Below are 24,669 nucleotides of genomic sequence, written 5' to 3'. Positions count from 1 at the left end.
TGCTGTCGATGGCTTCAGCGCTTGAGAAAACTAAAAAGACCAGATGTGGAGTTTTCCTAGAAGTGGTGCCCACTTCAACAGTAAGAAACGGATAATATTAATTTAATTGTTACGTTAGTTGAACTTAATTAACTGATATCTATCTGTACAATTAATAGTCTTAACATTTTTTACATGTTCAAGAAAATGGCAAAAACTTACGTATTATGTTTCTCATTTATGATCTTCGAATGTTTAACGCTCTAATCATCATTCACACATTTATAGCTTTGCATATAAATAATTTTCTCTCGCTGGACAAGTTTCCATTAATCGCGCGATTTTTCACCTTTTTCATTATCGAAATAAGCATTCGATGATTATCCGGAATAACTTTTACTTAATAACACCGACTAATCTATAAATCATCCCCCCTTAATAAATCCCCTCTTAACAAACAAGAAACTTAATAGCTACAGACGACGCAATTTTTGTTCTTTCATTCGTTTCCGTCACACGAACCAGTGAAAAATCTTAGCAGCAGACACAAGCTGGTCCACTGTCCGCCAAAAACCAGGACAGTGTAAGAAACACGGGCTGACACAAAACTCTGGCCAATAAAACACTGGCATCAAGAGCACCGGGCAAAAATACCAAAGTTGCCGCAGTTTTTCGCGTTAATTCGCGCTTCAACGCTTTTTGCTTAGGCGCGAACCTTCAAGAACTTTTATCAGGATAAGAACTTGCGATCCTAGCTTGGGTAAGCTTCTCTAGAACCTAATGTTAGTTAAGATATTTTGAATTAAACGCGTAGTTTTGTTATTTTCCGTTTGTCAGTCTTCCTTACAACACGAGCACTAGCAACAGCCACTTAATTGTAAGATACGTACCCAATTAATGGATATAAAATATGCTTATAAAAAAGGTTGTAAAATATCAGATTGAGTCTCTCAGAGGACGAACAGATGTACTTAGAACTTGACATCTTAAATGACAATTGATTTATTTTCATGAATTTATTTGTTGCAAAGAGATGATATAAAAAATTCCAAGGTGAATTTTTTGGTGAAGGTATTTTTGGTGAATAATATTTGTAATTATCATTTTCTGCTATGTCTCAATGTAATGGATTTAATCAGCATAGTTTCTGAGAGACTCAATTGTAAATCGTGGTCGAAAATTCAATTTTTTGGTATATTGTAAAAGAATATAAAACTGCTTGGGATTTAAACACCTGATATATTTGTTTTAAACCTTCACCGTGTTCCTCTATCCAATTTTTAGAGACATGTTGAATAATTACGCAATTATATACAATCCCGATACAATAGTACACAAATGGAACAAAACTTGTTACAATTTCTATCTTAGAATTCAGAATTGATTCTGATTGATCGAAGTAACAGTAAGAATGACTTAAACTCGTTGCCACGTATTTAACTAATCGAATAACTAACTGTAGCAAAAATTGGATTTTCCTGATTTACCATGATACTGTACGTAACAGCATTTTCAATCGCGTGGTCGAGCCACGACTATCCGTTTAAGTTTCAACATAAATACGTGGAGGTGTCGCAACGCACTCTGGAAGCGGCGTGTCTCGTTTCGTTACGGTGGTGGTACGAGCCGGAAATTAAATGCAGATACCTCGATGCTCATTTCCAGTTTCGCAGTTAACAGCTAGTTTATCAACCGGCTCCCACTGCTCGCGACGAAACTATTTCAAACGTCGAATTGCTCGCGCGGTTCTGTCGATTATTATTGCCGGGGTGGCTGTGTAGAATCTATGGCTTGTTTTCAGGTTAATTCGAAGCACGTGATTCTTTCGTCGGTGATCGATCATGAGGAAGATGATTGGATATTTGATATGAACCTATATTAATGAGGAGAAAATGATAAAATGAAAATTCCTCGGATATAGTCAAATGATTAAAATTCATCAAAAGTTCATTCATCATGAATTTCATTGTTCGCCTTTCCTTCATAATGGATATAATTTCAATCATTGTGGTATAGCGAATCTTCTTTTAAATCTCTGACGTTTCGAATTAAGTATAAATATTTCTTATTCACAAATTCATCTATACATTAATAAATTTTCACTCTTGGTTTGTTTGACAAATATTCGATCACCGCTACAATAGTTTTCCTGGTATATGCAAAAACCGGTACAATTTTGCAATGCACACGCCTGATCAAATGAGTTTGTACGGTTACTATATTTACTGTTTAAATTGGACAAAATTTACCTGCGTAATAAAAATACATTGTTAGGAAGAAATAAGTAAGTAAATATTTAACTTGATACTTTCTACGGTAAAAATACGCTACTAATATAATAAGATATTCTATAAAAAATATTCTGTGCGATTTAAAATTCTCACAACATCAAATAATCTGCACCAAAGCAAATAATTTACATCGAATCTATAGTTCTATTAAATATAGAGAATATCCTAAGATCTTTTAGAAGGAAATCTACAATTAATTTTACGCTCAATATTTGCAATGATTCAAACTAACCGTCATATTGATCGCCTCTAATTAAACCTGAAATTTAGACCAAAATTATACTCCGATCTTAACCTCATCTCAGAAATCGTACATTAATCTCAAAACCAACATGTAGTATCTTGAAAAATCATCTCTCTGTCTGTCCTCTTAAATAAACCTTGAATTTCCCAGCGAGTGGAAATTTCGAGAGATTAGCATATTCAAATTCTCCAATAATTTGACTCCGGTGCTGCGATGACCTTGTCAGAAATTGCACTCCGTGATTACACATATACACGCCGCTGGCAATCAGAGACGACTAATTATGTATGTTGCATCGAGCCAAAGTTCGTCGTTGTGCCTTTCCACGGTTAAACCGGATGCTTCTCATATATCCCTGTAATCGATCTTCCGTCTTCATGCCTACGTAATTAACACGGATAATTCCGTGTGTCAATAATGCATTGGTCGGTTTACTTATAATGAACGACTAATCGAGGCTAATATTATGTGGGGACGTAATTAGGTGCACAGTACGAAACGGTACGTTGCGTACCGATTATCGATATTGATACACGGACGTAGTGGCCTCGTGGTCTTGAGGCGGACTGCAAATATAATTTGACAATATAATAATAATAATATAATGATAATTTTGACAAATGTTTACCATTGATCAAACAGTATAATTATCGTCCATGACTATATCGAAGAATATAAAAGAGCCCGATTTTTTCAGAAATTTGTTCGGTGTTACAATTCATTCGTTGACCTACTCTGTCACTGAGGACAAAAATAAGAGGCCAGATAGTGGAAATAGGTTTCAGTACAATTTCGATAAATATGGTTTGTTTACAGAAACGTAAATAATAATTTCAATTATTTATTAAGTAATCTTTATGTATCATAAGGTATACCGAGTGTACAAAAAGATCAAGACAAAACTTTTACACATGTTTATGACGTCAAGCAGGTAAAAGAAGTTCGTATAAACTTATGTTCGAAGATGCTTGATCGAAGTGTTATAAGCGTTCAAAGATTTTCGGGAAAGTTGTTCTTGGTTTCTGAAAATATGATAGAAACAGGAGATGAGCTTGAGAATATATCCAAAATTCATGGGAAAGTATTCATGCATTTACTATTATTTTTACAACGTCAGGAATATTCGAAATAATTAGACAATTATTATTCGACGAATGGAAATCTGCATTCTCGCAGAAGGCAGAAATTTCGAACATTTATTATAACTGGCGAAACAGTTAATACAAATCTTTGGACGCTTGTAACTCTTCAATGAAACACTTTCGGACACAAGTTTGTATGAACTACTTTGACTTCGTTACTCCACTTGACTTCCTTAACACGTAGCATAAGTTTTGTCCCGATCTTATCGGCAACCTGTATAATAATAAATGAAATATAAATACATAATACTAGTAATAATTCGATTAAATTTCATTCAGACCTATTTCCACTATTTGTCTGTTTATTTTTTTCCCCAACTATGTGTCTTGGACTCTGTCGAGTTGCAAATATACACTGTTGTTGTTAATTCGTGGTACAAGTGCAGTCAGACAGATTGCATGGCTGAAAGTAGAATTAAAATGAAGAATAAATTAAGAATTACGTTGAAATAACGAAGAATAACGAGAATAGCAACTACGTTGGAGGCTTAATTTTTCAGAAGGTCAAATTTGAAAATGTATAAAGTACGTGTACACTAAGCACTATTTTTTCTATTTTTTCCAAAACGAAAAAGCGAAAAGTCCTTACTCTACATTTTCGACTTATTTTCGCGTGTAGAATAATCTGGTGTCAATTTTCTACTACTGTGTAGCCGGGATTAGACAAATTAAAACCGGAGGGGGAAATGCAAGGAACACTAAAAATTATAACATTCTCGCAATAAATTCTCAGTATACGAACATCCAACGCCAATATGTATGCAAATTTGAAAGGGAACTCCGTGGCTGCTGTTTTAATATAAAATTCCCCCAGAAAAAAAGCTCGTACCGTGTGGAATAGTACACGCAGAGAGTTTCCACTATCATGGATTCACTGGATTTTTAAAACTTGAACAATCTATGTAAATATAATTGATACGAGCTGAAATTCCCAAGCTACTGCGAACGACTGTAAAATCTTTTTTCGTGATGATCGTTCTTTTCAACGCGTTTTCGTGGTTCGTCGAACCTTCTATTTCAAACTCTGTGATGTTTCCAAATATTAGGAAGGAACAATATCGCGAAATATTTGTTAAGTCGCTTCGCAAACAACGAATTATTTGATTGTTCTATTCAATGTAAAATAGTAAAATTAAAGAAAAGGAAACCTACACTAACCTGTAACTTATATATTCGTTGATATCGTTAGCTGACAAATTATTATAGAAAGGTGTTCCGATAATTTTATCAAATTTACAAGTGATACGAGGTGAGTTATGAATTTTTATCGCACGATCAACTTTTACAATTTTATCGTATACTATAGTTATTAAACACATAATTGACAAGAAGGCAACGACGAGAAAAAAGCAGGAGATGCCTAAGTAAAAAAGAATTGTTAAGGAAATTGGCAATCAGTCTAACTACATCACGAGGAATAAAGTCGGTGTTTCTCTAGTTAAAAGTAATGCTGTATCGGTTTAATCCGCTTGGAAAGCATCGATCGAATGTTTTCGAGGTCGATGCACGACTCTCGAACGAAGAGAACCCGTGAAATATAGCCAAGGCAACGTTCCGTTGCTTTCTCATAAACCACAGCTCTTCTTTCCGATTAATGGACGATTAAATTAAAATCGAGAATTTATCGAAACCCGCACGGGTTACGTTTCGATAGGGTAATTTATATTTCGCGTGTACAGAGAAAAGCCATGAAAATCGCGCGATTATTCTCTCTGTTGAAAGAAGTGGTACGAGAGAAACAAAAATCCACACGTAGTTTCTCTTTATTCCCTCGAATATTTTGCATTTTAATGCACGAAAATAGAGAAAGGAAATGATGGTTAGAGAAATGGAAAATATTTTGCTACGTTGGTATGAATCGGTCGCCGAGTGAAAATATTCTCACTTATCCGATAATAATTTCCCTTGATTTTCCGTGCATTCGGTTTTGTAATTAATTACCACATGTCGTTATTAATTTATCGGCTATTTACTCGGAGTGTTAATGAATTTCGTCTAAAATTGCATCCAGATAAAATCGTAATGGATCGTAGAATGGAGTAATTAACAAAAAGAACTTGCATCAAATTTGTAATATTCATACTAAATGAAATGTTTCATGAAAATTATCATTAGTCTACAGTTTGATGCATGAAAATATTTGACCAGTCGATTATCGCTTATATTAATTATATTATGCCATTATAGAAAAACACGCATAATACATTGACAGCTATTCAAATACTTTCGTTAGCACCTGTACGTCATTTTATTTTTATTAGCCATTTTTAACTATATAATCTGTATGTATTATTCGCAAAACAATTTTTTAACACTTTGTAACACTGTCGGTGAATCGAAAAACTGACTGAAATATCATGGATTATCGAAAAACTTCGTGATGGCGTGATCTTCCTGAAAAAAATGGACGGTGGACATAATTCTAAGTGCAAAGGAATTGTGTAACGCGTTTTTCGACTACAAAGCAGAGAATTTACCGGGAAACTCGATGACTGACCGCCAATTTCCTTCCGCTTTCTGCTCCCTGTTCCCAATTCTCCCACATTCTCGCTGGGAAAAGTCAGCTCCGCATTGCTCACACCTCGTTTCCACGGCCGGATATTAGAGTTTTATTGTCACGGGACACAATTATGTCTCCTCTGTCTATCATTCTCTTTTCTCTTCTTTACGAGCGGAATTCATCCTTGTCAGTCGCTAAAATCACAAATTGTCAGTGACGTTAACTTCAAAGGTTTGATGATTTTTCAGATAAATTCAGCTTCTTTCTTAATAAGAATTATTTTCTGGTATAATTTTTGTGACATATTCGTACCACTATTTTACAAGAAGAAAGAAAAATAATAATTCCTTTTTTTGTAGATTTTGAAAATGGCTTCTTGTAATCACGAAGCGCAGAATGAGGGAGGAAATTGTTGAAAATGAACTTACACCACTTTCAAAATAAGCGATTCATCTATTAATATATTTACTGTAAAGACATACTGACTAATTATTCCAACGCTCATCATAGATTTTATGTAACAGCAGGAATAGAATTTTCTCGAAGTTGTTCAAAATTATTGAACTTACTTCAAAATTATTGTACAAGAAATGCAGGAATATTCGTATAGAAAAATTCAAAACATTAAACCTTCCGAGAATTAAAGTCGACTAAATGAGAGTCCTTTTAATTAACTTAACAGGAACAGAAACATAACGATATGGTTCTCATTAGCGCTTAGTTTATTCAAGAAATTTCATCTCTCTATCTTCATTGCACCGATATAAATATTAAAATTCCACGAATTTATAATATCCTATATATAATTAAAATGAAAACGATTAAAATTAAAATCATCCTTGTGTTTCTTTCCAAATCTTGAAACAAAGTTAGTGAAATTCAGATGGAATAAGTGCTCAGGTGGAGAGATGTATCTTTCCTAATTTATTAATAGAACCCTTTGTTCATCGAAACGAGGTGAATATTCAAAGAAAAGTGCACGTACGAAGACGACAGGCCATTTCTCTGGGTCTTCGAGGTAGCAGGTGCTGGCTCGCGTCTCCCTTTTTCTTTTCCCTCGACATGCTTTCCAGCAGTTTATCCTGAGGCTCAACCATTGCACGCGTTCCTCTTCGTGCCGCACGTTAGAGGGTCAATCTTATGCAATCTGTGGCCGTGGTAATTAAACATCATGATTTTTTAATGAAACTGTAGCGAACGCGAGGCCGCGATTTTAAATCTTCCTCTGTGAGTTATCATACTAAAAAAGTTCTGCCGCTGAATCATACACTTTTTCTAACGCAGTTTTCTTCTCTGCTATATTACCTTTCGCTTTTTATCCTGGCTAAATATAAAAGCGTAAGATCTAATTTAGAAGATATGTTATTGTTGGAATTTTATTTGTTAATAGGAATTTTAATAATACATTTTAACTAAAACAAAATTTTATCATCTTGAAACTTTATGGCCATAAAATCTTAAAATTTAATAAAAAAAAAATACCTCGATAAAAGGTTTTCCATGTTTCCCTCGTGAAGTAATGTACCTTCGTGTCCTTTCTTTTTTGTTGTGCCTTTAAAATATTGTAATTTTGTACTGAATATTTGAACGCGGAAAGTACTTGTAACAATTGATACAATTCGCCCATTGTTCGAAAATGGTTCGAAACGATTCAAAGGTATTAAATGATTCTCGTGTCTGATAGAGCTCGGTAGTCTAACGTAATTGCGTTGTAAAGCTTTCAGTGTTTGATACCTAGCTTAAGTCGCATGCATAGATTGTGGCGTATGTATGGTATAGGCGCGAGACAGAAGTCGCACAGAAGTCCCTACAAATTGTGAACAAATGTTGGACGTGTTAACGAGCGGAATTGAAGGAGCGTAATTTTGTTGGATACATATCTGAAGGAAGTCAAAGTAATTCGATCGCGTAAAACCGATGATTAACGTCGTTAAATTTTAGTTCAAGTAAAGTTCCGTTAATTACAACAAGGGTTTAAAGACACGAACGTGCACGATATGTTACAACTCAAAATTAAAATGCACACGATACAGCAAAACCTTTGATCGTGACGGATATAACAAAAGGTATGAGAAAAATATTGTTAGAATTATTCTCTGCGGAATATCGTTAGAATTATAGTCTGCAAAATATTGTGAAAATTATTCTTTATTATATTTTTCTCTCTGTATATACATAGTCATATAGAATTCTTCATTGACATTATAAAACAAATTCATCGCGGTACCTCTTGTATTGAGATCTTCACAAACTTCAGTACAGCATCTTTCAAAGATATTAATTAGAACCTTCAATGACAATAGACACAATTCTTCAATCCATATTAAAAAAGATTAATATCATTCGAAAGCAAAAACAAAAATCTGATAATTCTTTCGAAACTAGGTCATTCGTAATATTACACATTTATGCTTCAAAAAATGTAAAGGAGGAGATAGAAAGAAGAGAAAAATAAAAAATGTCTTGTTAACAATTCTCAAAATGTAGATTTGTATTACAAAACGTAAATGTCCTTCAGAAACAAAAAGTAAATCTCAAAATCCCTTACTAAGAACCCACGCTACTAAAACAAAAAAAGAAAAGAAACAAGATATAAGATTTAGGTTTAGAAAATAAATAAATACCTTCAATAATTCTCAAGAAGAATCGCCTAAAAGATGGTCAGCCTCTCCAGTGACTTGTAATTGATTCCAAGCTACTTTCGAAGTATCCTGTCACTTTCTAAACTTACTCAGCGCACAGTCCCGGTTATTGGACTGTCGTAGCCGGCGTGGTCGATTGTTGTGGAAGCTGGCCAGCGCCCACGTAACCAGGGAATCCCGTAAAAGAATGCCGGGACACGAAACCGACGAGTCATGAATAGATGAGAAGAAGATAAAATTGAAAAGTTTGCCACGTTTCCATAGGGATCCTGTACACAAGCTTGTGGCCAGGAGTCGCCACTTTCGGCTACTTGTAGCCGGCTGGACAGGGCTTATAGTTTCTCTTCTTTGCCGCTGCGGGATTACGTCGCCGAGTTCATAACCGGTGCACATTCAACCACGGAAACGTTTCACCGTCCTCACCGCGATTTCCGATCTGCACCCGTGGAGAAAGAGGCTCTTTAGCCGCTCTCGCAGCCGCCTCACCCCATCCAATTTTAATCATTTCCACGCGATCCTTCCTGAAAGAAACGAGATACTGCTACCACCGGGAATCTGGCTGCGCTAAAATTCGGTCTTCACCTGTGGGTCGATTTTAAAGCGGCAGTCTTCCAAGGCATCGTGTTTTATGGAAAGAGACTCTGTTTGAATTTGATTAGCGAGAGCGTTGAATATGTTAGAATTGAAATTTTATTATGAGGAAGATATTCAGTGGCCTTTCTTGTATTCTCAATGATTTCTTTTTATCGTTTTCTAGCGTTCTTAACAAATTTTTCATGAATTTCTCCTTTATAGGGTGTGACGAATAGATTTGAATAGCTATGATGTACTTTGCTGAACAATTTTAATCTGTAGTTGTCATCTAAAGTCTCGTTCATTTAATATTCATAAATAATAATGTCCATAATAATGTAATATAATGATATAAAGATTAACTCGCTCGATGATCTCGTACGATTTTTCTCTAATGTTCTTAAAAAGATTTTTATAAGTTTCTGTTTTATAGTGTGATGATTAAATTTGAATGGTCATGATGTATTTTTCTGAACAATTTTAATCTACAGCAATAATCTACAAACATTTAATGAAACACAAAATATGTTTTTCCAGTGTTCTTAGAAAGTTGTTAATAAATTTCATCTGTACGGCGAGATATTGAAAAAAATTCGAATGGCCATGACGTACCTCTTTGAACAATTTTGATCTACAATCGTAAGCTACAATCATTTGATGAAATACAAAAGTTATTTCTTCTTCTGCCTATATCAAAGGCTTTTCATTATTATACAAAGTCACATATCCATGCTAAGCTTTTTATTTATCTATACTCACTCGAAAAATTCTCTGTTTTAATAATACTATGAATTAAAATGCTTCTTAACTTAGCAACGTTCTAAATTAATGTCTACAGGCAACCATCGCCAGGGTCCGGCACAACCGGCACATCCACGGTTTCTTCGAGTGCCCCCGATGGAGAAAATGGCCAGAGCATCAGCTTGTACCCGGTGGGAAGCGTGGGTCCAACATCAACGAACCCAACAACTGCTGCACCAATCACAACCACAGCAACGATATCCTTGGCCACCCCTGGACCCAGAACCCAAGAATCTGGGCCAAGCATCACAAGAAGCGTATCAGCACCCACAGCACCTAGGCCAGTCGTTCAGCTGGCCAGCACTTCCAGCAATCCTGGCACACAGAAACACAGATTGAGGAGGACTATGAGTCGCACCGAGGCTATCAGGAAGTCAGTTTAATTTATTTAACATATTTCTCAATATATTCGCTATCAGCTTCACACGTGTGAGCGGCGTTTTCAAATTAATTTAGATTTAATTTTATACCGATCTGATTAATCGTGCTTTCTATTAATTTCTTAATTTCATTACATAAGTACACAATTAATATTCAATTTCCTGGAACTTGGCAAGTGGAACATGGAAGTTCGTTTATTGCATGAAGATAGTATAAGATGATTATAATCGTTTGCTTTTTGAAAATTGAATACTAATTGTGTACTTATGTAATGAAATTAAGAACTAATGAAATCGAAACCTTGCGTAAGTTCGTTTAGTGCAAGAGGATGATAAAAAGAAGACATCTAAGGGTTTAACATAACACTGTTCTGTTCAATTTATGGAGTTGATCAACGTGCCTCATATTCAATTCATTTTGATTAATGTAATATAAATCGCAAACAATTACTATCTTTTTCTCAATATTTCGCCTATAATCGCTTTAACCATTATAATACTATACGCATTATAATCAACAGCTGAAGTTATAAATTGAGCTTTATAATTTTCAAAAAAGATTGCTTTCTTTTGCAAAGATTCTGTATCAGTTATATACATTTCTAATATATTATAACAATATATATTATATTACGAAATATATTCTATCAAATTCGCTATGGTAGCAAACATACCAATTATTTAAGATTGAATTCAATTCTCGATCGACCATTACTTCAACGTAAATTCTATCAGAATTCCAAGTGATTTAATACATCCAATGTACCATCCACGTAGTAGTTCACAGACATTCTTACTACATTAATCGAATTCGTGTGTAACGTTCGTTGTTCTCCTTTTTATTACGTGGTAGAAGAACGTGGATGGAACGCGCGGTGTAAATAGATTTTGTTGAACGAATAACTCGAACGGTGCTTTATTTTCTGTTTCAGCTACATCAGACGCGAAACAGCACAATTCTTCGGCGTGGACGAGGAATCCGAGGCTGTAGAGAGACAAAGATGGTTGGATCGAAGACGAAGAATGGCATCGAGGAAATACGGTGCCCTTGTTCCGGAACACAGACCGCCGGATCCTGATATTACCAGGGACGTGCCAGATACTACCGAGGTGCCAGAAGTAAGTCAGCAGGTTATTAATACGTGAAAGTTGAAAAAACTTTACAGAAGTTACGTCAGACATGTACAAAGAAAAATAGTAGAAAAATAGTATACCTTGAATGAAAATGAAAAGCTCCCAATATCGATTAAGTATTTTTATTCTACTCCTTGTTATTTAACGAGAAGAAGTAATACGATGTGAGTGAGAAACGAATGTACACCTTGAAGACACGAGGTTTGTTCAAAACCTCTTACACATACAGTAACTAAGAAAGGTATTTGTACATCGTTAATATATCACAGCATTTGTATAATTATATTGATTAAGTTTAAGTATATCAAGCTTAATATCATTTTGTAACACTTTCGTACGACTACGAAAATTCAATACTATAAAAATTGAATGTGGAACCTGATAAAAAAGTTCTCCATTGGAAAACAAGAATATGTACAGATTACTTTTCATAGCCGCTACTGTATATCGCAATAATAATCGAAAAGTGATTGAAAAGATATAAAGTACGTAGTAAGTCAATATTATCCAAACTTCACTTTTTTCAATACGTGTGCTCATTTTTGTCTATATTTCGTTTATATTCGACCCATATACGTATTTCGCACAACGCGTCTCACTTGTGTATCGCTTGGCTGTCAAAAGAAGAAGAACGAAAGCCATTCCGGTGCCCGGCGGTTATGGCGCAATACATAATAACACGCCAGTAACGACGACAGGTGTCGCGATTAATCAATTTTCACGTTTACTCTATGTGACATTTTTCGATAAATGCCACGAACTCTTAAAATTCTAGTCTCCTTTTTCTAACATGCTGTATCTATTTGATTTACAGTATTTATCTTTTTGTGATTTTTGTTGTCATATACAACGGTTTATAAATTTGCAGCCCAAATGAACATAACAAATCCGAAGATACAGGTTTTAATAAAATTACTATTCATATTCTTTGCTTTTCTTGTAATTCCTTTTTCGTACGTTCCTTAATCCTTCTTGAAATTATGCTTCGTTTGTATTAAAGAAAAGAAATCCCAATCTTTAGAACTACGTTAATGCATAATATCTTTAATGCAATTGAAATTTATCAAAGCGCATATTCAAGGAAAATTGATCAAAGGACAAAGAACTATTTTAATTTATATTATTTCTACTGCAACTGTCGATAAAATTCATCAAAGGACCTATAAGCGTTTCGTGGTATATCCGATACTCATATACATAGAACTCAACGAAACATCGTCAAACCGATGGTTAATTCGTCGTAGGTGCGTTTATCGGTATAAAATTATTTCCATTAAAAGTTTTTCGCGACGAGGGCACGACGTACTTGGTCAAGTCGTGTAATCTAAAAGGAAACTCTGTTCACTTTTTGCGACATACAATTTCTGGTGTTCTGCGAAGATAAGAAAGTTTCGTTCACGGTCCTCGCGAAACTGTGTCAACCGAAATATATCGAGCATATTTTTTTCTCGACACCAGATAAAAATACAGAGCGTCGCGAATTCTCTTTATCGAACGTACGAAGGGATATGGTATCGATCGCATTCCCTCAAAGGAACCACTTTGCTCTTCCGTTTCGCCGATTTTCATTAATGAATTCGTTTAATTGTATTTAATTTCCTTAATGAAAGGCGGAGTTTCTCTTTACTTGCTCGCAGAATTTTAATTAACACGCTTCCTCAAACCTTTATCCTTGGTTGGTCCTGTTAAAACCATTCGCGTAACTCTTTAACGGATAACATTTCCTGTGGAAATAACAAGGGCTCTTTTATTTAGGGTGTTACATTGAGGAGATGGCAGCAACCAGTCAGACGAAAAGATTCTGTGGCCAGAATGACACTTTCGGGGCTTCATTACGTCGTCGAGGTGAGTTCTTTTTCATTTTCTTCATTACATTTTCCATCAGCAATGACAGACACACGCGAGAATATTCCAGTTCGAAACGGATAAAATTTTGCAACTCCCTCCATCCTTGCAAGTTTTATTCGTAATAAGTGGAATTTCTAAATGGCAATACACAAATGTTTTTCAACGAGGACTTCGAATTTCTGCTTTGCTATGATATCTTTTAAGAACGACTATAAATATGCTGCCTTAATTTAAAAAACTATATTTTAGCTTAAATTATGCATCAACGAAATTCTTGCAAGAAAATTAATAACGCGGGTGATTCGTGTGGTCATCGTGTAATATTGACAACTAATCAACCTTGTCTAAATAGAACAAAAAAAAAAAAAAAAAAAAAAAAAAAATGCCGAAGGAAATGAAGCGAGTTTTTAAAACTATCTTCTGTGCCTTCGTATATTCTTATATATTTTTGCTTATAAATCTTTTATAAATCTTTGAAAAAAACCATGCATATAAATCATGGTTACGCGTTAATAGGAAAAGAGGAGCCTCCGTCGAGAAAAGAGAAACGTCGCGACGCACAGCGTCGGGAGAGCTTCCTTCAAGAGGAAACGACATATCGAATCGTTCGCGTGTTTCATTTCCTGTTATTACCGATGGGATTCATGGCAAACGAGTAAACAAGTTAATTCAGCGTTTCGTTATCATCAACCGACGCACTGTTCGGTCGCGAAACAGGACTAAGTTTCCTTCGAGGCAGGTTGTGTGTTTCGACGGAAGTCTGCGCGATCATTAAGCTAACGAGCTAACGGTAACCCTCTTCCGATTATCCCGGTTCTCGAACATCTTCTAACGCGTTGGATCGACTTTGATATCTGGCAAATTTGCACCAGTCAGTTGCTAATTTCGAAGGTGCGTTAATTACCGATCGTCGATCTACTTTTCATTCAAGAAATCTCGCTTACTTCCGCCTGAAATTTCATTTAACGCGATGTTTCACATTTTTACTATTCATGTTAGTCTTCTTCTCTCCCTCTCTCTTTTCTCTCTCTAACTCGCAGAGCAGTGAAATTTTTGATATGGATGGAAGCATTGCAGAATTTTCCCGTGGAATCTCGTTGAAAAGAGATTGCGAGTTTTCCAATTCAAAAAAGGATTTTTATCGATGGAATTCGATCGGAAGCGTTTGTATTGAAATTTTTGTATTCTTGAAAGTTGGACGAGATTGCGATAGAGCGGAAGTTCAGCCGGCCTGATTAAATTATAAAGTTGAATGTTTGATAAGCGTTCGTTACAACCAAGTTTTTTAATTAGTAAAAAATTGGACCACGATGATTTTCCTACCTCCGTTGATCGGTCGACGCGAAATTAAGGCCAAAAAAGTCAACGATCACAAGGTTTTACTTTCAGGAGATAACGTTTAATTTCGCCGAGACTTTTCGTTCGGCTGGAACGATCATCTTTTCATCAGGAGTTTCGCTAAAAGTACACAACAAGTTTCTATTGAGTAGAACAATCTCGTTTTCCATAAGTTGCCGCTTGAATTCTCATCGTCGGGTACCGGCTGCCAACTTATTCCATATCTTCTTGCTTAATTAGTTTTTTGACTTTGTTTCGAATCCCACTTGTGATGCTTTCGCGAAGATATGAAAAGGCGTGCTTTCCTTCGAGTCGAATAAAAAATGCAACTGTGCGACTTTTTAAATTAACAGCAGTGCCTAGTGTCGCAAATGTATTAGGAAAATGGAATTGCAAAACAATCTGCCTAACCCCAATCTAAGAAATAGTAAAATGTCAAGGTTAATAACATTATTGTAACTTTAATTCGAGTTTCTATAATAATTCTATCGCTTTGATACAATCGTAACTTGATAAAGTTCTATAAAACGAAAATTTGGAGAGATATGTTCAACTTCTAGTCGAGTGTTTCGTATGAAAATCACCGATGAAGCGAGCAGTTTGTAAATCATTTTCGAATAATTACTTTAACCTGTGATATTTTCGTGAAAGTTCCCTTAGGAAATCTAATATCAATTATTACCACTTTTAACTTTAATTATTAGAAATTCTAATATTAATCATCAACAACTGCAATATCTGTTTTTATCGAGATTAACGTTAATCGCCAGAAGTTCGAAAGTTAATCATTAGCAATACTAACGCTAATCGTCAGCAATATCAATTAATCTCCTTAATAGTTCTTATCATAATAAATTTAATCCTTAACGATTCCAGAAGGAATCTTCAGCGATTTTCCCGTTTCTCGTTCGCAATTTTAACGTTAATCGGAAGAAAACAGGGTACGGTGTCTTTGAAACTCGGAGATAGCTACCTCCGCTATTCTTTTCCTCTCTCATCGGCTTTTAAATTTGCTGTTTAGCAAGCAGATCTCATGTCTGACTTGCAAGGGAGAATGGCACTTACGTCGCTTTACACCGTGCTGTGAGCATAAGCTTCTGTGTACAAGCCCCACGGAGAAGTTTGTCAAGAATGAGCGGCCAAAGAAAGTAGATTTAAACTAGAGGCAACGACAGCATGTAAAATCCTCTTTGACACTTTACTTTCTCGGTACCATCCACGTTTTTCCTCTTTCGTATCTTCTCGAAACTTACGATTGAAACGCTATGTAATCGTCTGTATAGACGATACAAACGAATAGATATTTCTCGTTACCTACAAAATGGATGTTCTCCGTGTTTGAACAAAGAAAGAAAACTACACTTTTGCCCACTAAGAATTTCACAGAATTGTTCAGGAATAATCGAGAAATGTTATCACTAAAAACTGTTGCAAAGAAAGAAGCTTCGCAAAGTTTCGTTTGTCTTGGCGATAATCCGGGCAGCAAGTTCCTTGCAGCGTTTTAATTAATGAAAAATTACCTTCCTTTTGTGTGAGCAAGGCTGTGCGAAGCTTTCGAACGATATACGTCGCTGGTCTTTTAATCATTAAGTAAATATATCTTTAGGAAATGTTTAATTATGAGACACACTTGAACTTTCGACTTTTTATTTATAAAGGACCATTGTGTTTTAGGATTTTATTTAAAATTCTCGAGTTCTATCGTCATTCACTTCGTTTATAGTTTGGAAATGCAAATGTTTTGGAAATGCAACGACGAACAGAACCCTGACCTAAATATTATGGAGCATGTATAGAATCGTTGAGAATGAACGAGAAAAGGGTGTCGAATATATAAATCAGCTTTCTGAAATACTTAGAAACTGTATGATAGGAAACGTGAAATTAGTTTATTTAAAAATTATCCGACAGCCGGCGAAAATATTATTATTGGCTATCGAGGAAAACCATATTCGTACAAAGTGTCCCATTACTTTAAGTCAGTTAATAATTCTTGTGATAATTTTATGTATATAATTCTTGGATTAAATTACTATAGAGTTATTAATGAAAATAATATAAAAGCCGAATTGACCGAAAGTAAAATATTTTTTTTCGTTTGCAATACAAATCTTGTAGCTTTTACGTACGTGATTCGCTACGACGTTTTCAAATCGGTACAGTTTACTCGTACAATTATGATCTCGTATCTCATTGCAATACTAACGAAACTTCAAAAGTTTTCCGTAAAAGGTCTCTTCATGTATACATGAAGTTGTTATAAAAAAATTAATTATCTTTTCGCAATCCTAACAAGATTTAATTCCATCTTTATCTTCATCCTCTTTCAACTTCACGATCAAACTGTTCGAACGCTACCACCTTATTATGTAGTACATCATCGATTCTTAGGTTTCTATTGTCGTTTCAATTTCTGAATTATAATTGAAATAAAACAGAATACCTAGGTCTGGACTGAGGTATTAATTTGTCCACACTCCTACACCGGTCGATAATGATAATTACTCGGCCAGCTATCGTTCTACGAAGGCACATGTTCCACAAACATACGTAATTTATATGAACATGGACCAGCGACTCGTACGACCGAGAACGAGAAATCGAACGAATAAATGGCGGCACGAACTGAAATTATTGCTCCGTCCTATCCAATTATAATTCCAATTTTCGCGAGATTTGCGGTTAAACATGAGGGATCCACGTTATAGTTGCCTCGAGCTGTCGTCTATGTTGTTCTATCAGAGTAAAAATAAAAAAGAAAAAAAAGACGTGAAAATTGGGGTGGTAGGATAACGAAAACGTTTTCTATGGAAACGAATATTACTATATCACTAACAAAAAGATTCTCCAATAAAGTTCGTATACTTTGTACATTTTAGTGAAAATACAATTGAATAAAATAATTCAATGGAAACATAATTTCTACGATCTTGTAACATTTCAGTGTCAACGTAAAATAAAATAAGTATTTCTAATAAACGTTATTGTAGAGAAATAATGCTATTCCACAAAGATATTTATGAGGAGAATTCAATGGCGTTAAGTTTGCTTGATCAATTCTTCAACAAATTATTTCTCTTTTCTTTCGAAACTTTTAATTACAATTAATTATAAGTTTGTAATAGCATTTTAGAAAATATATTTCTTCCAAAATTCCTTTTTATATCCTTTTCTACGATTTTTCTAAGTATATATAGTATTATTTTGGGAAAATATGGTTACACGAAAGATTTGAAAATCTTCACAATTACAAGATATTACAAGATATTAATCTCCCACGTATATTATTAATAAAATTTAACGATGTAAAAAACATCTGAACGAAGTTTTAGAGAATTTTAATATCGAAAATGTTAATGGTCCAAAGAAAAGAATTTTTTATTCTGAATCTCGAATAGAATTATAGATGCATGGAAAGTCTAATGAACTTATAATACATTTTTCCTAAGCAAAATCATTGAGGGTCGGCTATTAATTTGCCGTACAAAAGAAAAATCCTATTAAACGGGAACAAATCCGAATTTCTGGCTATAAAACAGCGCCGCTGCGCCGTGACTTGAACCGTTGACATAAAACAAACGAGTATATCATTAAAAGAAAAGTTTATTAAAAATAGAATTTCATCGGATGTGCTCCGATTCCGAACGTATTCAGAGGATCCTTTTCAACAGACTCGTGTCTCTTCTTTCTTCAATCGACTCTTTCCAATACTTCTTCCCTAGTTTCTCTCGCGATTTTTGGTAGTTTTAGTATTATTTTGCAAATATATCTTCAAAGAATAGGAAACATTTCAGCGGAATTAAAATGATATAAATTATAACAAGGTTCGTACAGACGTCATAGAGAGCATTTGTTATAAAACTCTTTTGAACAAATATTTGCAAAGAAAATCGAACGTAATTAAGTTTTACTTGATCAATTCTTTAACTAATTTGTATTTTCTTCTTTCGGAAATTTTTGTAAGTTTATCGTAGTGTTTTAAAAAATATATTCCTTTCAAAATTTCCTTCCATTTTCACTTGCATGATTTTTATATGTTTATAGAATTATTCTGAATGAATACCTACAAAAAAGAGCAATTATTTCGTTACAGTTAGAATATCACGAACTATAATCCGGATTGTATAAATGTCACAAAGGTTATGTGTAATCGACGATGTTTTCAATCCATCCTGGGAAAGAAAAAAGTGCATTTTACGCTGGGCAGAATCTTTTTTTTTCTGCCTTCGTTAAAAGTGAGATTCGTTCGATGTGACACCCTTCTTTTCGTCTTTCGAACCAGACGCGAGAGCGACGATTTAATGGAAGATATAATAGCTCGTCGACGACTCATAGAAGTTACAGACGACTTTATTACACGCTGATGGCTTAATTGTTGTCGTATGAACTTTCATCTCGTAATACATTACGAGCTTACTTCACAAAGAAATATCATATTGCTGTTGTCACTTTTCAACAAGCACTGAAAATGTCTATTGAAAGAAGCAATGGGACTCAAATTAAAAAGGTACGAACAGATAAAAACTAAAATAAAATGCTGGGCGCGCCCCATTTCTGCTAATTGGGAAGAGTGCAAACGGGGAAATTGCGCGATACAATCGAGTCCACGTATGTAGAAATCTTGCATAATTACGAGATTATTGTTTGTCCGGGGCCATCCTGTTGCAGCGGCCTAAATAAATGTAGATTCGCCGTTGTAATTTCGACTAGAGAGGAAATTGATTCCAGACAGAATTCAGCTATTGTTCCTGCATTTGAATGCGCCCATTGTAGCGACGTTCTGTCTGTTCCCTTCGATCACGTACCTCCCAATGTCGCTCTTTATTACCTGTTCTTTGTTCTTGACGCTTCCCCCCTCATAATGCTCGAACGCCGAACCCTAACGCAAATGTTTTATGAAAACAAAACAAAACAAACAAATGGAGGATTTTAGCTCGGGGCGTAATAAATGCTGGAACTTTGCGTACGATCCCTAATTTCATCGGAATTCCGATTTTCCGATAGCGAAAGTGGTTTTCTCGAGGAAAGTATTTCTACTATGCTTGATGAAAAGATTTTTATGGGAAGAATGTAGGACTACAAATAGAATTATAGGAATGTACATTTCAGTTTCATTTCAAGCATTTCGTGAATTTTGTCCTCTTCTTAACCATTGAGGTAATTTTAACGCAAGATTAACTGAGAATTCTACTAATGCCAAGTAAATTGAGTACCTGTTTTTTTAGATAAAAATTAAAACCTCCGGGAGAAAGGTTACGCGATGAGTTAAAAATTTTGCAGGATTTTTGCCTCTAAAAGTAGATACAATTTCTTGAATTCGTCTACTCGATATGTTCAGTAACTTATTAGGAGTCACTGAATTTGCTGCTGTAGATGTCTAAGTAGAGAAAATGAGTCAAAGGGGATAACAGGACAAAAAGTGCGGTTTTACAGAGCCATTTTGTCGAGAAACAGTACTTCGTTTGTCGATCAGTCTGAACAATAATTCATCTGAACAAGCAATTCCGAGAGAATGGCGGTAAATATTTATCAAGAGTCAGGAAAGAGAAAGTCAGAGGTAAAAGAAAATAGGGAAATTGTTCCAAGATAAAGGAGAGAATGATCTCGCTTATGAAGCTGAAATTCATTAACATTTGCTTCTTCTGGTAATGGGACGCTGTGCATTAAAAACATTCGTTTCAAATTGTTGTTGAAAAAGAACTATTATTTCCATTTAGTATTGAATATAGAAATCTGTATTTTCTTTTTCTTTCAGTCGGTAAAAAGGAGAGTATAATCTTCTTTGATCTTTTTCAATTATAAATACCTTTGCGAATGCAAAATAAACGAACGAAGCAGCTTAAAAGTAACAGAAGGTTTTAAAAATTGTAGAAACGAAATGAGGCGAAAGCTGCAAAATAAAAATCCATGGAAACGAAACTAATCTTTCCAGTTCCTGGCTAACAATCAAAATCGAAAACGAATATACGACCAGTGTGTTTTATTTTTACCAATGATTTTCAAACGCAAAAAATCATGCAACCTCCAAAAGAAGAAAACTTCAAACGAATAACCAGTGGAAAAAGCAAAGTTTGACGATCGGAAATAATTCGCGTGTACAAAAATCGATTCATGTTTCACAGATTGAAAAAAATGCGGAAGCGGGATGGAGGCGATTCTTGAGACAACAGGGAATAAGCAGTTTGGAGCGTTACTCTTTTCTAGGTCACGCGTAAAATATTCTAATGGGCCTTTGCGTATACAAACGGCACACTTTTCTCGGCTTGAACAACCCCGGCAAGAGAGAGAGAGAGAGAGAGAGAGAGAGGCGCGGCAGTCGTTGTCCGGCCTGTTCCAGGCAGTAGTCTAGAGCTAAGTGGCAAGTTTTGAAATACGATTGACGGCAGTTTCTGTATAACTTTAGTAGACCAAACTTCCGGTGGACAATGTTTCCCCGCGCGGAAACGAGCTCGTATGCGCAACGCGTTTTCTCTGTTTGCCACGAAGAAACCTAAGTCGCCTATCCTGTTGTTCTCACGCTAATATTTGAATTTTCTGCTAAACACCAAAGACAAGTTAGAAAGGCGAAAGTTAGAATCAGTAGGAAGCGGGGAAGTGGTGGTCAGTTAATGAATATGTCATAAAAAAGGGTGTAACGTGAAGTTTCGAAAGGATCGAATGGTCGCCAATTCGTGCAACTGAAAATTCATGAAATTTTTTGTAGTAGTTACCATGTACGGTTACTACAAGTTAGTAGAATTGAATTTTTATGAGTTTTTTAAATAGCAGTTAGAATGTAGTTAATAGAAATTAATAAAATTGAAATTTCATGGAGTGTTTTTATAGTAAGTTGAATGTATAGTTAAGAGAATTGAAATTTCATGGGGTATTTCTATAGTAGTTACAATGTATAGTTAACCGGATTGAAATTTCATGGGGTGTTTCTATAGTAGATTGTACGTATAGTTAATAGAATTGAAATGTAATGGGATTTTCTTATAATAGTAACAGTGTACGGTCAACAAAATTGAAATTTCTTATGGTGCTTTATAGTAAGTAGTATGTGCATTTGAGAGAAGTAGAATTTGACTATATTAGAGTGTTTTTTTATGTATAGAACAATATAAGAATACAAGTCGACAACAGAAAACCATTACGTTTCATGCCTAACTCCAATTAAAATTACTCTATCGTGCACATCTATAGCGGCTCACGAAATTATTCGAAATTACCACAGAATTTTTTATGGATAAACTTACGTACATTATACGAAACAGTTTAAAGTTTCGTTAGCGTTGTAATGAGACGCAGCTACCGTAATTATAATGATAAAATTTGAAACAAATTCGAAAATGTATATAAAAGTTACAAGACATTATGCCTTAAATTAGTCTTTCATTGGTATCACATTAAGTATCGTAGCTTATTAATATAACGAATAATTGACTGTTCAAATACTATGATGATCTTTTCGAAGTGTATGCTTCCAATAAATATTTCACAATCTTTATATACATCTTCAGATCCGTTTCAATTTTGTCTGATACATTCACGACTACCGTATCGTTACAGTGCTAATGAAACTTCATTATGTTTCGTATAACATACGTATACATAAAAAGTGCCTGAAAGTGTTCTAATTATAAGCAATTACAACATCCAAATAATTCGTCGACCTTAGCTGCAGATAAATCACACGGTTTAGAAGAAAATTTATAGTGGAGAAGAAAATGGCTTGGAATCGATCCAGAAAAAAAAACGGCTAGTTGGAAGCAGGGCACACAAATATCCTATTCAATTTTCCGTGATACGATTACCAGCCACGTCACGCTGACGTTTCCCGATGTATCGCGAGAGAATATAATACACGCGGGTCAGACAGCGAGCGCAACAAAGAGAGATAACTGCGATCAAATCGATCCGGTCAGACAGTTCGATTTCCCTGGTTGAGCGTCGCCGACGCGTGCACTCGTTATGAACGCTCGGCCAATTCTCCGTGTGTTTCGCAATAATGAAAGTATAAATATTCAGACAGAGGCGGAATGCTGTGGTGTAGCCCCAACGTCGAATCGATACAATTCATTACGATATCTCACGTTGATCCCGGTTACGCTCGATGCCACGCACGTAAATGCGTAGACGCGGAGCCGGAGATATCGGGCCGTGTCTATCGAGTCGCATGCACATGCATTTAAATTGCCGAAATTATAGTATCGGGGCGGGAAGCGGAATACGAGAGCGGATCGTTCGGATCTTACCCACGTTTCGGCAGGGAGAAACTGCCTGGCAAAATATTGAAATATTTTACACCGCGTGAAACATCCGACGGAACAACGCTTCCGCTTCGATTTTTCCGTGTAATTTGCGCTATGTCGATGAATATTGGTTTTAATAATTGGATTGGATGCGGATTCTACCTTTTGGGGGCAGTTTCGGAAAGGAAATGCGCAGATTAGTTATCGGATTGTGTGATTAAGCGTTAAGCGATGAAATAACATGTGCAAGATTTGTGAAAATCCGGGCTTACTGATGAATAGTGGATCAGAATGACTTGTGGCTCTCTCAGAAATGAATCATCACACAGAATTGAACTCAGAAATGAATCAGAACTGATCGTCTTGGCTCTTTGTGAACTTTTTAATTTCATCGCATAGGTACACGATTAACGTTTAACATTCGAGAAACAGGTGACTTACTTCTATAAGTTTTCTTATCCCAGGAAGATGATATAAGTAATAGTAGACTAGATATAGAATAAGATTTATAAAAACGATATTTCTTTTGTAATATAATAATTATGATTATATTTTTGAATTTATACAATTGATCAATGTAACTTGTGTGTTGTTTTATCAAAGTAGAAACAATTTACTATATTAGAAGATATATATATCTATCTTTGATAGAAAAAGATCTCTAGTATCAGAAGAAAATAAAAATATATATATTATCATAGTGCTGTGAATACTACAATTTTTCAACGTATTTTTAAGAATAAAAATCATGTTGGTTTGTCGAGTAACCAAAGGTTTTTCATTAAGCTGAACCCGAAATCTTCACGACTTTTGCTCTCTATCCGCGCCTATGATTTTTGAAAAATCTGGAAATATTCCGTATGCGTTTTCAAACTTTTCGAAATCGATGAATTTATTTTAGTTGCTGCATATAAAACATCCCGTTTTTTTGCAGTAAATGTTTAAAAAAAAAACATTCGAAAACAAAAAACAACGTATGTTTCTGATTCAAATAATTCCTACATGATTTTATTCTACTCTCGTCGATGATTTTCGTCGCTGATTTATACAAAAACTGATTATCATCAATTCCGATGGAATACAGACGTTCTTCGAAAAATTTTACAATATGCTGTTCGCTATATCTTTTTTAAATAACGCACAATTGTAAAATAACCAATGCAATAGCATTCACCTGTCTATTATACAAACTACCATAATGAACGAAATTTTATAAGACACGTTGTTACAAATTATCTATTTAATAGTGATTTAATATTGAAACCACTTGCGATTAAAGTTTAACATTCGACCAAAATAATTTGAGAATGCAAATTATGAAAAAATACATAATAAAACATTTCGTAGTTTCCAGCAATATTCGTTCGTACATCTACAGCATTTCTAAAAAAAATTATATACGGTATTTTCCTTGTTAACGTATTCACGTGCAAATCTAAAATTTTGAAAACAAAAAACATACGCACATTTTGATATGCATCGACGAACATTTCCTACAAAAATCCCATCGATCCTAAACGGAAGTGACACGAGCTTCCGAGCGTTTTTTCCTGAACTCCGATC

General features: G+C 34.9%; 1 protein-coding gene and 2 long non-coding RNA genes across 6 annotated transcripts in view; 1 reads left to right on the top strand and 2 right to left on the bottom strand.

Moving 5' to 3' along the window:
• The window catches only part of LOC126923694 (inactive rhomboid protein 1), a 284,985-nt gene that overhangs the window by 233,917 nt on the left and 26,399 nt on the right, over positions 1-24,669 (top strand). For all 4 annotated transcript variants that reach the window (XM_050737392.1, XM_050737390.1, XM_050737393.1 and 1 more), the window contains 3 exons: positions 10,210-10,545; positions 11,485-11,671; positions 13,442-13,531. In XM_050737392.1, the coding sequence (XP_050593349.1) occupies positions 10,210-10,545; positions 11,485-11,671; positions 13,442-13,531 (613 nt within the window). The remainder of the gene's footprint in view (positions 1-10,209; positions 10,546-11,484; positions 11,672-13,441; positions 13,532-24,669) is intronic.
• LOC126923723 (uncharacterized) lies at positions 5,896-7,293 on the bottom strand. The gene is made up of 3 exons (XR_007713288.1): positions 7,142-7,293; positions 6,134-6,350; positions 5,896-6,050 (listed from the first exon to the last, which is right to left on the bottom strand). It is a non-coding gene; the product is annotated as an uncharacterized LOC126923723 (long non-coding RNA).
• Positions 10,341-24,669, bottom strand: part of LOC126923718 (uncharacterized) — a 231,713-nt gene continuing 217,384 nt past the window's right edge. Inside the window, exon 3 of the long non-coding RNA XR_007713280.1 lies at positions 10,341-10,487. This is a non-coding gene — a long non-coding RNA (uncharacterized LOC126923718). The remainder of the gene's footprint in view (positions 10,488-24,669) is intronic.

This window comes from Bombus affinis, chromosome 13 (assembly GCF_024516045.1).
Source record: "Bombus affinis isolate iyBomAffi1 chromosome 13, iyBomAffi1.2, whole genome shotgun sequence".
Taxonomy (NCBI): Eukaryota; Metazoa; Arthropoda; class Insecta; order Hymenoptera; family Apidae; genus Bombus; species Bombus affinis.
Note: the sequence above shows the minus strand (reverse complement) of the source record. Positions and strands in the feature narration are given on the sequence as shown.